General features: G+C 39.6%; 2 protein-coding genes and 1 pseudogene across 2 annotated transcripts; all 3 read right to left on the reverse strand.

Moving 5' to 3' along the window:
* Positions 1-355: 355 nt before the first annotated feature.
* On the reverse strand, positions 356-4,123 carry LOC140788381 (nucleolar GTP-binding protein 1-like; annotated as a pseudogene).
* Positions 4,124-5,882: 1,759 nt separating this feature from the next.
* On the reverse strand, positions 5,883-7,342 carry LOC140788347 (bZIP transcription factor 44-like). The gene has a single exon (XM_073137560.1). The coding sequence runs from the start codon at positions 6,520-6,522 to the stop codon at positions 6,037-6,039; it is 486 nt and encodes a 161-aa protein (XP_072993661.1). The 5' UTR covers positions 6,523-7,342; the 3' UTR covers positions 5,883-6,036.
* Positions 7,343-8,554: 1,212 nt separating this feature from the next.
* Positions 8,555-14,063, reverse strand: LOC140788346 (mitogen-activated protein kinase 4). Its single transcript, XM_073137559.1, has 3 exons — positions 13,598-14,063; positions 12,833-13,260; positions 8,555-9,499 (listed from the first exon to the last, which is right to left on the reverse strand). Exons 2-3 carry the CDS (start codon positions 13,253-13,255, stop codon positions 8,816-8,818), a joined length of 1,107 nt encoding a protein of 368 aa, XP_072993660.1. The 5' UTR covers positions 13,256-13,260; positions 13,598-14,063; the 3' UTR covers positions 8,555-8,815.
* Between the last annotated feature and the right edge of the window lie 375 nt (positions 14,064-14,438).

Here is a 14,438-nt window from a genome sequence, read left to right on the forward strand (position 1 = left end):
AGAACAAAAATAACTTCGACAGGAGCTATTGCCCGTTGATCTTCATACTGAATCCATTACTACTATTCCAGGGTATTGCAAATTCTTTTTGAGGTCATCTCATAATTGGCGAAGCTCCTACGATGGTAGAAAAGAATCATTTGCCATACAACAGGTGCTGAGAACCAGCCAGCTCTATTTAGATAATTTTGCAGCACAACAAACAATAACACAAGATCTTATAAAGCAAATTTAGGTGAAAGCCGAATAAATTCAACTGAAGAAGGATAATCACATATCCCAATCGGATCTAATTTATTGTGAAAAGTAATAAAGCAAAGAAAACACTCAAAACACCAATAGGATGCAAACAAAATGATAGCCGAACTGGCGAACAAACTTCCCCATTTAAAACAAAAAGCTGATCAGAACTTACAACACACAAATTGAAGTATAAAAAATACTCATACAATTGAAGTATAGAATAGTTAACATAGAAGGCAGTACAAAAAAACTACTATGTCGCAGTTCAAACTCTAAAAACATTGTTCACTGTAACAAAACAACCAGACTTTATTTCTCTAGTTCTCCATTCAATACCTCTGTACCTGTCTTGTAAAAGGATTCCAGTTGCATAGTCACAGTCAAGCCTGAGGTCCTGAAACAAAAGAGTATTCATATTATATGATCTACTGAAGCAGGAAATATACACTCATGCAGATGCATTTGAAATGTTTATTTTATGGGCAAGGTTTAGCCATAGTGAATGTACAACTTTAAACAAACTGAATTAGAAAAAAAAAATTAAACCTGACACGTAATTTCTTAAGAAGCACAGACACGGATACGGAACACAGATACAACACGATACGGACACGGAGATATGATAAATCTTAAAAAAATAAGACATGATACATTTAGGACACGGCAAAATAAATAAATAAAAGTATTATATATATATATATATTATCGATACGTTTAAAGAAATATTTTTCTAAACTTATAGTATAAATACACAAGCATGCATAAATTCTTCATGAGAGAAAAACAAAACGTACACAATACTACAAAGCCAAAAATGATAATGTTAATACGTGATAATACAATTCTATATTATGAGAATAAATATCTAACTATCTGAGAATAAATAACTAACTATCATTGCTTAACTACAGTGGATGGTATAAGCGAATCTGTGATTTTATAATAATTTGCATTAATATTAATTTTCTTGTATGTACTAACTTGTGATTGTTGCATTATATTTCTATAGCATATGCAGGAATTTCCTAAAATCGATAATTTATATTATCAACTTTTATAGTATATGATAAATCTTATGTCCAAAAAGTTTCTCAAGAGTGTCTAAAAGTGTTTAAGGAGTGTCCGAATTTATTTTATAATTTCTTAAATATGGGACATGTCGTAGAAGTATCCAACACGTGTCCAATGAGTGTTCGACGAGTGTCGGTGTCCGACAAGTGTCAGACACGGACACGACATACTATTTGAAGTGTCCGTGTTTCATAGGTAATTTCTCACAGAAAAAGTCGACCATTTGCATACCTCTAGCGTCAACTGGTCTTCCCAATGGACCCGCTTTCCGAAAGCAAATGCTTTGGCTTCAAGTTTGGAATGACCCTATCTGCCTCTCCTCGACAAGCAAACTTCCTCAATCTCACAGATTTCTTTCCAATCTTAAGTGCCTTGAGTTTCTGAGCTGAGTCCTTAAAACCTTCTCCAGGAGTGACTTCACCAGGTGGTCGTGATTTCGACCTTGACCTTGACATTGATCCCGACCTTGTCCGCAACTTCTTGCTGGATTGTTCACTATCAATATCCATAGCTTCCGCATAATCACCATCTTTAACCAGTGATCTCTCCCGCTTGCAAACCTCGTCAAAACAGACCTGCTACGAGCACAATAAATAGCTGAAATTGGATCCAACCCCAAAGATGAGAGCTGCCTTCCCATTCACTCAGTTGTGAATTTCTTGTCTTTGTCAAACTTCCTTGGTACAGTGGGACGACTTTCAGCTGTACTCTTTTTCATCCTATGTTCTTGAATGAGCAAGCTCTTCTTCTTTCTAATCTCAGCCAAAGCTTCACACTCCCCAGCTATTAGTTCTTTCCCGTCAATCTCAAAAGTCTTCTTCCTCTGCCTCAGCCTCAAGCCGAAGCCCCTCTTCCCTTTCCAACTCTTCCAACCTTTGTAGAATATCAGGATCAACAAAATCATACACATCGTGCCCCTCTTCCCTTTCCAGCTCCACCATTTTCATTCTCCAAATCTTTCTCAAGCTCCCTTGTTTCTTTCTCGACAGTTTCCTTTGCTTGGGCTTCGAACACGGCCTGAGGAATACAAGGAGGTGCTTCTTTTGTGTCACGAGGCTTTGGAATTGCAACATGAAATCGATTTAAGCAATCATTGATCTTCTTTGATTTCATCTTGATCTCAACATTCTGATACAAAAGTCTTTCACATGCAGCATTCTTCACAGCTATCACACCATCATCCGTTAAAGTGCTCATAGTCAATGAAACTCCCTCATCATCATTAGGTTCCTTCCTTGGGCTACAATAGTCTTAGTGGCTTCAGCCTTCATCTCTGTTACCAGTTTCATATCCTCCTCAGATAGCCCCTCTAAAGGCTGTAGATCAGTCTTGTTGCAAACAATAGTCAGCGGTTTATTCATGAACAACAATTTGATGCTGCGGAAGAGTGCGACTTGTTGTGCTATGCTGTACCCACAGGATCCTGAGATGTCTAAGAAGAAAAGCACCGCAGACCATAAATGTGCTAGGGCCGTGATACTGCACATTTCTATTATGTTTCTGTCCTCAAATGGCCTATCCAGGATTCCAGGAGTGTCGATCACTTGGTATCAGAGATACTTAATAATCTGTGTGACCAACAAATAAGGACTTGGTTGTAAAGGCATAAGGCTGGACATCTACATCAGCCCTAGTGATCTTATTAATGAAGGAGCTCTTCCCTACATTAGGTTTCTCACAAATCAAGATGGTTCGAGTGTTGGGATCTATGGAAGGAAGCCTGGCCATGTGCTGTCTTATCTGCTCCAGGTAAGCCAGGCTAGGGTTGATACGCTTTATAAAAGTGCACATGCAACCAAGAGCGGCAACCTTCAAGCACTTGCATCGGTACAACGAGTCTCCATACTTGAGCAACCTCACATAATCTTCCGCAATCTTCCCAATGATGTTCCTAACCGTGTTGACCTGGCCCAGACCCCAGAGCAAGCTTGTAGTGGTCCTTGTTGTAAAGAACATGGAGGAGATCGCCGTAAAAAGGGTGGATGTCATCCAGCCGAGGGAACTCATCAATGATGGTAGACAGCTTCTCATGATAGTTCTGCTGGGTGAACTGCACCTTTCGATATAGAATTGGCGAAGGCGAGAGATGGCATATCCCTTGTGGACCACCGTAGGAGTCTGACGCTGGGTGCAGGACAGGATTATGTCAATGAAGTCCTTCACAGACGGGACGACCGTGATCTTCTTGAAGTTATACTGAACAATCTTCCCTATATATATATATACCTAAATGCACAAGAAAAGGAAAAGATAGTGAATCATAAGCAAGAAAAAAAAAACAAAAGATATCCTTATTACTAAGAGATTCAATAAAAGATTTTTAGCACGAAAAGACTTTAGCTTGCATGACATTTTACAAAGGACTCAGCTGCCAAAGTATACCTACACATTAAAAAGAAAGCATTTTGGAAATTGGAGATCTATCAGCAGTGCACCATATATCAAATGACGGGAATCCAAGGAAGCTCCATTTAGCAAAATACATTTCATTTAAGGTACAGGAGATCTTAGAGTACAAAATTGAGGTCTTTTGATCCATTATCACTGCACCGAAATTCAAATGCCGGTGGCGGCGGAGGCCTGTGGTCGAGGCGGACAACTATAGAAAGAGAGAGATAGAGAACTCACCGAAGATCGAGAGAGACCGCCGTCGAGGCTTCTACCTCGAAGAAGGGAAGGGAAGGGAAGGGTTTTAGGTTTAGGGCTTTTTGGCTTCAGTCGGTATTTCTTTTTTCTTCCTCTAACTCCTAAACCCGATCCGCAAAAACTGCACCTGACCCGGCACTTGAATCCGATCCGCCAAGCTCATATGGCCCCCCCTTCGCCTTATCGGGCCCTCCAAAACCCGTACGACTAAGCTACCCTTTAATCACCATCTTATCATTATCAAAACTTTCTTTTCTTCTTCTTTTGGTCATCAATGCTCTCTCTCTCTCTCTCTGGATCTCACCATGGTCATAAAAGTAATAAATAGGTACCAACTTACCACTAAACAAAGCTGCACGCGTTTCTTCACTCCTGCCCAAGGTTTCTTTTTTTTTTTTTTTTAGTGGTTGTCCATATGCTTTCATCACCTTCTAACTACTAGTATACACAACTCTATTCTTCTCTTTTTATAACATGCAATCAGATCTAAAGTTAAAAGATCATGACAGATGATTTCATCATCCTCTAATGTGGGTGGCACATTAAAGTATTATTGCCAAACACCACCTAAAGTTACCCACTTCTCTCTCTCTCTCTCTCTCTCTCTCTCTCTCTCTCTCTCTCTCTCTCTCTCTCTCTCTTATGCCTTTAAAAAGGCTAGCTAGCTCTTCTTTTCAGCAAGCATTTCAGAACAAGGAGATGCACTATTCCTCCATATAGCAACAAGAATGCAACAGTGGATGCATCACTTTCTGCTTGGTGTAATGCACTCTGGATTTATGCATAGATGCAAAAAGAGCTCGATAGAAAATAGTATTCACATGATAAGCCATAGTAAATTTTGGTTCTACTTCTATCATTTACTGCATGCCCGGCCATATATAGGATATCAGATTCTCAAACACAACACTCCCTCTTATCAAATTAAATTTTACCCAATCAAATTTTTGTTGAGTATTTTCAAATCTTGCCTTCTAAATCCTGATCAATATTAATGTACTTTGGTTCCATACTAATATCATATTTATTCGAGTTAATTAACAATCTCTTCAAAGGATGTAAGGCTGTGCAAGGTGCACTAAGGCAATCTTTCTTTCTTTTTTAAAGAAAAATTATTTAACTATGTAAAGGCAACCAACCAAACGCCCATAAGAAGATACTTATATGGTTCTCCTCTGATAACCAAAGTAATTAAACGAAGCCCCTCCATCCCAGCTTATTAAATTCCCCATGACATGACCAGCTATATTGAATCCGAAACTGAAAGGTAATGCAGACATCAGCAGCTTTGATGCAACTATTGTTATATATATATATATATATATATGTATTCAATTAATGTAGGCAAGAAAGCAAGACTTGTTGGCTTTGAACCAATGGATTGAGACTTGAGAGGCATATTCCTATTGTGATACTAATCTAATTATTAACAACAATTTGTGTGACCCAATTTGCAGATAAACTCCTTTTATTTTTCTTTGGTATGGTTGCAAAAAGAAAAGAAAAAAAAAGCTCATTTTCCATTGATTAATTACATCGATATCCTCCTCCTTTTTTTATTGTACCTCATTTCCCTTGGCTCATGTGAATAGCCAGTTAGGTAAGGGAATGGTGTCTTTTGTGGGTTAGGCTAAGTTAATCATGAGTTAGCTAGTCTGGGTGTTACTTAATTTAACAAGTAATGATCTTTTAGAGTATGTAGTCCAACAATATATGTCATGTTTGCAAAGAGAGTAGAGATAGAGAGAGGGAGAGGGAGAGGGAGAGGGAGAGATATTGCAACAGATGGTTGGATCAACAACAGCAGCTATTCTTCCAATATAATTAAACATTACAATTGATTACATCTATGGTTCTGAATGGATATGTTACTGCAAGTCATATATAGAGCAGAAACCAGTAGCCAAAAAAGAAATACCCTCTTTTACTAGTAAACACAAACATTAATATATTTCCCTTATGCACTTGCAATCAAACCGACATCCTAGACAAATAAACACACTTAACTAGACACCAATACCACCACCCTTACACACTACACCAATACATAATATATATATATATAATATATATGTATCAGTACAAGTACATGTCTGCTGATGCCATTATGGGCTGGTTCACAAACATAGAGTTGTTCCATGGATTGATGAAGGTATTTTCATGAGGCCCATCATAAATAGATGCATTGGTATTGATGATGAAGTTGTTGTTGTTGTTTGCATAATTCATATGGTGAATGATCTCATTCAGAGACTGCAGCCTATTGCTGAGCTCCATCATCTGAGTCCGCAGCACAGAGTTGTCAGCCTCCACAGCCATGTGGCTCTGCGTTGTGACGCTCAGAGCTGTGAGGAGTTGGGTGTTATCCTTCCTCAGCTGGCTCACCTGGACCATCAGATCATCCACTTGCTTCTGCTTCCGCATCCGGGATCGCTTCGCCGACTCCCGGTTCGATTGCTTTCGCTTCTTCCTCTTCTCGTCCATCAACGCCTGCAGCTCCTCTTCGGACCCCGAGTTCTGGAACTGGTTCGATCCAGAACAAGTCCCAGTTGGAGAAGCCATCTCTAAACTTACTTAAAATCTCTTTTTTGGTTTTCGATGAACTATATACTAGTTGCTCCTCGTTATATACGTAACTATCTAATATATATATATATGTCTATTGGTGTTCGATTAGAAGAGCTAACAAGTTATTAGGAGGAGGAGGAGGAGGAGAAGAAGCTCATGAGAAGACATAGAACCAGTAGAGGAAGACGACAGAGAAGGATTGAACGAGATGGGTCCTGCGCCGGAGTGTGGAATTTATCATAAACCCAGAGAGGAGGATCTCACTTATGATAGGCGGCATCAATCAGAAACATCAAGACGAAGAGTATATGCCGCATGTGAGAATGATCAACAACACAAGTCCAGATACGTATAAATCACCCTGGTGTTGATAGCAGGGTGAGACCTTTGCCAGTTCTTAGGAGTAAATTTCGGCAGAACCTCCCCACCTAGAAGCCAAAGATGAGATTTTTTACACCGACCCAAGTGAGGAAACAGCAAGAACACATGAATTAGCAGATGAGTTTTGGCTTTCGGATGCAAAACCTTAAAAGGAACTCTAAGAAAGATGGCCAGTGAAGGCAGAGGAGAAGAGAGCAGCAGTACCCTATTGTGGGAAACCTTGCTAAGGGAGAAGAGGAGAAGAGAGCAGCAGTACCCTATTGTGGGAAACCTTGCTAAGGGAGAAGAGGAGAAGGGGGAAAGGGAATTGGGGCTTGGGAGATGGTGGAATTTATAGAAGGATTGGAGGGTGGAGTTGGGGGATGGGGATCAAGAAAAAAAGGTAGGGGTGGTGGGGAGAGAGAGAGAGAGAGAGAGAGAGAGAGAGAGCTTTGGAATCTCCTGGAGATGCTTGCATGGTGGATGTAAGCAATGACAAGTACAAATTAATATAGTTGGTTGTCTTTTAAATAAAGTGATGTTAATTAGGATCTCGAAAGGGAGAGGTAGGAAGAAAATTAAACTTAAAAACAACTCTTCCAAATGAAGTTAAGAAATTGGGATGTTGTTTGGCTTCACTAGCTAATAATAATAATGGAGACCATTAATAAAGACTTCACAGGGTCCCCTGTTATGGTCTGAGAAGTTGAAAAGTGTCATTTAATAAGAGGATGGCGTTGGAATTTGGTTCATGTGAATGGCCGTTCATTGCCCTTCATGAGCATCACTTGGAGATATGCTCTCTTGCTTGATGGCCATGGAGATCTACTTAATAAGTTTAGTGTTCTACATAACAAGAGAAGTGCATGAAATATTCCTGCTGCCGGGGTTGCAGAGGGTCGGTCGGGTCGGGTCTTCTGCCTATTGGCTTACCTCATCCACTATGAAAAGAAGAGATTAATTAATGAGCATTCCACACCAATATGCCATGCGTGGTGATTCCACTCGCATAACTTTTTTTTTTTTTTTTTTTTAAATTTCTTTTACGAGAATTTAAGATGTAGAGAGCCTCATAGGAAAGCTAAATAAAACCTATGGAAAGGCATCCACTTTGTCATGAAAGGTGTGAGATCTTCCCTCCTAAAGCTCGCACAAAATAACTCCACTACCTCTCTCTCTCACCTTTGGCTGACTACTACCAACTCTTCTTTCTTCTGTAACTCCAAAGTGCTGGGCATGTGGATGTGGCCACCCCTGAGAGAAACCATGTTCTCCCAAGCCCCACATGGACCAGCTCCTCTTAGAAAGCAGTCTAAGGTTTTTCTTCTTTCCCTCACAGAAAACCCTGGATTGGCATAAAAAAAGGTAACACCACCTTACTCCATTGAGTCATGATGTACCTTAATGTTAGTGAAAAAGGGACGATAACTTCAAGGCCAAGATAGAATCCAAGCAGATTCCTTCAGCTGTAGATGAATCCTGACTTGTCCTTATCAACCTCACGTTGCTTTACATTTGCATGGAGTTGCTACCATTTGATGCAACCAACCCTTTACACATTAATGTGAACACAACTTGAGAGATAGAATCAGCCAACTACTTTCGTCCAATTACTTTCATAGGAAGCAAAATGCATTGACAAGTGAATATCTAATTTGGAGAACACATATTAAGATAGGAAGTTTCAAGTCTGTGATAATGATTAAAGTTTTACAGACATACGCACATCAAAATTGTACCAGAGGAATAATTCTCGATCACAGACCTTCTCCTTACATGCATATATACAGGCGTGAGAGAGAGAGAGAGAGAGAGAGAGAGAGAGAGAGAGAGGCAAACGCATCTCATAATGATAATAAAACAACCAGAGTATGCATTATACAACACAAGCAAGCATCTAATCTGCTTTTAAAGCAAGCAAACGTTCTTACGACTCCATTGCAGCAGCTTCTGGATGGTAGTAAATCATCTCCTTCCACATCATCTCCCTGATCATATCTTCTCTCAGATCTTCATCTATGTCGAGATCAATGGGAACTTGGGCTGGAGGATTTGCGCTGGGGTCATAAAGAGCAGACATATAAGGGTGTGCCAGAGCCTCAGTGACACTAATCCTTTTAGAGGGATCAAAGACAAGCATCTTCTTCAGCAGGTCAATGGCCAATGGATTTGCTTGCGGATAAAGGCTAGAGAGAGGTACACCAGGAGTGTATGGAAGGGATTTGATGTACTTCCGGGCTTTAGGGTTGTCAATGAAGGCAAGATCGGCATCACTCACTGTGCCAAGTACATTGACAATGAGCCTGAGCTGGTTGAGGCACTCAGTGCCAGGGAAGATGGGCTTGCGACCAAGCAGCTCAGCAAAGATACAGCCAACAGACCATACATCAATAGAGGTACCATAGTTGTCACAGCAAAGGAGCAGTTCAGGGGCCCGATACCAACGTGTTACAACATATTCAGTCATGAATTGACCCTTGCTACTGTTGGTGCGAGCCAGACCAAAATCACAGATCTTAAGATCACAGTTCGCATTGACTAGCAGGTTCCCAGGCTTCAGGTCTCTGTGGAGTATGTTTGCCGAATGGAGATACTTCATTCCTCGTAGCAACTGCACGTTACAGGAAATGACATGCCTCAATCACAACTAAGCAAGTGAAACTAACAGAAAGTCTCTAAAAAAATTCCATAACAACATAACAAACAATTAGTATCCATTTACAAGATTGCGCTTCCGCATACATAAGCTGTGTATAACTATATATAACTATATATCTTTGGACGTACAAAGAGGACAGATGATGCAAGTCATTCTCGACAGGATGTAAATTATGTCCCATCTTTCATGAAACAATACCACCACCAGAATTTTACAGGTTTATATAGGCTAGTTATGCCATCTTTCACCAGGCATTAGTTATATCTGTAGAAGTAGGAAGGTATCTAAGCTCAAGACATCACAAATCAGCTGAACAAGAACAAATACAGTTTTGTTCTATTTCATGACTGCTGTAAGGCCCTCACATTCCATCAAGGAGTGAGTTGACAGTACTTGATTGAACCATGAGTCGTGATTCATCTCTTTATTCTCTTTCAATCACCCAATCCAACACATCCCTTTCAATATATTGTTTCACTTTTGAAGTGAAACCCTTCCTCAAGGAAAAAGTCTGTCGCCCAAACTTCTGTTATTTAACCTAATAAACCATCATCAACTGAACTCCTTGAGACCCACTTATCCTTCTGCCTGACCAATACATATGATATCTTATACACAGGACGAGACACAAGCTCTCATGAGCTTGTACAAATGAAAGAGTCATTCAAGACCATACATGACCTTATTTATCTAATTTACAAATGTTGTGGAAGGCGAAAAAAATACAAATCCAACCAGTTCAAAATATAGTTTCACGTAAAATCACAAGAGGAGGATATTAGCAACAATGGTTGCAGGTTTGATTTAACATGCTAACATTTATCATCTTTAATCTGTAAGATTACCTTATAAACTACTCACATTATTTACCTTGCACATTTGGCGATTTAAAAAGAGGCCATTCACTTGATCATAAGGCTCGACTCCCTGCATCTAAGTGGCTGCATGTCCAAGCAATGGAAATAGCTTCTTAGCAATAGAGCTAAGTCATGTATACCTTGCACCCTCTAGACCTACACCTATGCGGGTAAGAGCCTCGCGGACTTGGATGGCCCATTTTTCCATTTTTATGATTTTAAACCAACTTATATGTCTGTGATGAGATCTGTTGAGAAGGAATCAGGCTCAACTCACTCCTTTCTGATTTCCAGAAACACTTTACTAAATTTTATGGTTCTCTTTAACTACTATATGATTTCATATAAATATATCACTAATCAAAAGCTGAAAATGACTCTAGAAATGGGATACCATCATAACCTGATAACTAAGCTTACCATGATGAATAAGAGTCTACATAAAGAATTTTCTTCCTTCCTTTGTTTAAAAGATAATCCACATCATGAATGTTAATGATGAGCATTTCTCCTTTCTATGACCATTTCTTTCCTAAAAAGCACAAAGCAAAAGCTTTTTCACTTTTCCTCCAGAAACAATGTGATATATCCATCCAAAAACTTCATCGAAGTCTATCATGTCCAAAGTTTCAAATGCTCCTTCCGTTGCAATAACCTTATAGCTAATTTGGCCCTATATCACTTAGGAATGATATCATAATCAATCTACCCCAAAATGATCAATCCATCAAAGCGCTAAAATCATCAAAAGATCTATAGTTTTCATAGTACAAATGAATCTATACAAAAAAGAAACACACGATAGATAAAAGAAAGTCAGTCATTGCAATTTGAATGTCAACAACTTTGTCAGTCCAGGCTCTGGAAATCATAATGATACTTTATGCCAAAGGAGCTAGATTATAGAAAGTATGGTTATGCAAAATTAAAATTTTTAAGAACCCCTAAGCACTTGAGACTCTGTATCCAATATTTGCCATAAGAGAATGATTAACATAATATGAATAGAGAAATGCTACAAGAACCTTCAGCATTGGATATCAAAAAAACTTTAATACAATGGCAGAAGGTATATAGATGGTTGCCACTGGCTTCTCATAATTTTCTTGATCTATTCACTAAATGAAAAGGAAGGACATCAGCGCGATTATGAGGAACACAAAACAAGTTACTTTATCATTTTTAACTTTTCAAGATAGATTAAACTAATCCAAAGAAAACAAAAAAATATATTGATTATATTGACCAACGACAATTAACAAAAAGAAAAAATATCAAAGTAGATACTCTATGTGAACTTTATGCTTTAAACAAATTACACACAGATTTTAGATAAGATCACCCATGATTATTAGTATGACATCCAAAAGAAACTGATGCTTTTTGACTACTAATGTGTGCATCCAACCAACGATGGTCGTGCCACAGGCACGGCACGGCACGTGCCATAAGAAAAGGAAAGAAAAAAGTACCACCTTGGCTGTCGCCGTCGCCGCTCGCCTTCGCCATCGCCGCTCGCCCGAGTTCACGTCGGGTGAGAGAGAGAGAGAGAGAGAGAGAGAGAGAGAGAGAGAGAGAGAGAGAGAGAGAGAGAGAGAGAGAGTTTATTGGTTAAAATTTAAGTTGCGAATCCAACGTGATGAGCTCACTTTTTTAGTTTATTGGTTAAAATTTGACCATTAGTAGTCAAATTTTAACCAATAAATGCAAGTTCTCAACCATAATGTCCATTAGTAGTCAAATTTCTCTAATATATGAGCTCACTTTCTCTCTCTCTCTCTCTCTCTCTCTCTCTTTCTCTCTTCCCCTCCCTTGAGCTAGGGCACCCGACGCGAGCTCGGGCGAGCGGCGATGGCGAGCTTGACAACGAGGTCGATGGCGAAGCTATTAGGAGGGGTGCCGTGCGGCACCCCTCGTGCCACGTGCCGGTCTGGCCACGGCATGGCCATCCATGCATCCAACTGAAGATTACCATACAAGTAGAATAAGCACATCACATCCTACAAGACATACACCAAAAATAGGCACATAATAATCAATGTTGTACAGAATGTTGACAATACTTTAGATATTGTGATTTCTTTAATTAATTGAGTTACATGGCTGTCGCTATAAGGTAACTGAGCCAGGAAAAAGACCAAATGACAATGAAACAAAAAGATGCTGTCAGTTCCAATTTATTCTGTTCTAAAAGTACCTCTTGAAGTCACTTTCCTCTGTTAGCACTAATTTATGAAGCAAAAAAGTGAATCATATCAAAAGATCTGGAATAAACTATAAAATAGAAAATGATTTGACTCATGGGTTAGATATAGAAGTCATTTGTGAATGTATCTCAATATTAGCTCCATTGAAGTTCAAGTTCTGTCATGCTCATTTACCTATTACCATAACTAATTTTAACAAAATCTACAGACAGAACCCATACCTGAAAAAGAAAGTATTGGCAATGATCATTGGACAGTGCCTGAGATGATTTAATGATCTGATGTAAATCAGTATCCATGAGTTCATAAACCAGGTAAACATCCTTGAAGCTTCTCCTATTTGGTGGCATCATGATGTCCTTCAAAGCAATAACATTCTCATGCCTCAAATGTCGAAGAAGCTTAAGTTCCCGTAGTGTCCTCAGTGCATCCACACGATTATCAAAGGCATTGTGGATCTTCTTGATCGCAACTTTCTCGTTAGTCTCCCGGTTTATGGATGAGCATACGATCCCATAGGCTCCTCTCCCAATGGGTTTAATGGGCACATACTTGGTGTCAATTTCGAACAAGGTCTGCCACATGGAGTAGTAGTGTTTCCCTTGGTTTCCCACGCCATCTGGGGGTTCTACCATCATAGCCATGTTCTCTGGAAACAAAACAACAATACCAAATTGTCACAACACCAAATTCAAAAGCCATTGCTTTCAACGATACAATAAATTTAATTACAATTAGAAGATAAACTGTCTATTGGCCTCGGACATCAAGAGATTGATCTGAAGGAGTAAAAGCACTCAATCCTTAAGGTTATGATGCAAAACATGTATAGACTAACAATTAAATAATAGATTATGAGAAGAAGAAGAAGAAAAAAAAAACATTCTCCCTGATTCTGATTTATAAATCTAGAAACAGCAGGTCATCCATCACATAATAAAAATATTCAAGAACTTCATAGCAAGAAAGGAAAGCGTACGACTTACTCCAAGCAGATAGATCTTCACACAAGAGCGCCACAAAACCTTCCGCTCCTCCAATCAGCCCAACAACTTGTACAAATTTCCGAAAAAAAAGGAGCTCCCTTTCGATCTCAATCCAATCAAGTCTCCAGCTCACAGTGTTGGTAAAACTCCACCAGAATAAAAATCGTCTCTGTTCCGTCCGGTTGCAGCTCCAAATCTCTCAAACCTAACCCGAACCCCCAAATTCCAAATACTCCCTCCTCCAACAAAACCTTTCCCTGAAAATTCCATCACATATTTCTCCCCCAATACTCAAATCCACCACGCATCGCTTGATCCGATCTCTCCGATCCCCCTCCTTTTGGGATCTCTACGCCGAAAGCGATCCACTCCCCTAATCCTGAGGGCAAGAGAGAGTGAAGCGTGGCGTGGCGTGGCGTGGCGTGGCGCGAAAATAAGGTAAAAAGAAAAGAAAAAAAGAGAGAGTAAGCAACCATTACTTGAAGGCGGCACGTGTCGGTTCGCCCTCGCATTACGCGCCTAGCACATGCGCCGACGCCCACAAAGCGACCGTACTCGTTTGATAGCCGCACCATGGACCCTACACTACACCACGGCGAACCGTAATTTGCTTCAATTCTGGATAATTAAGGTGGACCGTTGGGTTTTCTCTTACTATTCCAGCCCATAAGTTAAGTTAAGTTAAGTGTATATATATATATATATATATATATGCTAATCTTTAATTTGATTTGGTGGACCAGCTCCATCAAAAAGTTGAAGTGGTCCCCGCCCCCAAATGGTCCAAAAGGATCCAATTCCCGTTGCATTGAATTTAGGATGATCCACTCAATTGGTGCGG

Source organism: Typha latifolia, chromosome 5 (assembly GCF_019914945.1).
Source record: "Typha latifolia isolate L0001 chromosome 5, TyphaL0001v2, whole genome shotgun sequence".
In the NCBI taxonomy this organism is placed as follows: domain Eukaryota; kingdom Viridiplantae; phylum Streptophyta; class Magnoliopsida; order Poales; family Typhaceae; genus Typha; species Typha latifolia.

Bases quoted from the DNA above. Each gene is read 5' to 3' on its own strand.
- LOC140788347 (XM_073137560.1), bottom strand. From the start codon at position 6,522: ATGGCTTCTCCAACTGGGACTTGTTCTGGATCGAACCAGTTCCAGAAC.
- LOC140788346 (XM_073137559.1), bottom strand. From the start codon at position 13,255: ATGGCTATGATGGTAGAACCCCCAGATGGCGTGGGAAACCAAGGGAAA. The intron at 9,500-12,832 runs GTATGGGTTCTG...TGTAACGTGCAG, and splicing joins GCCAATACTTTCTTTTTCAG to TTGCTACGAGGAATGAAGTA.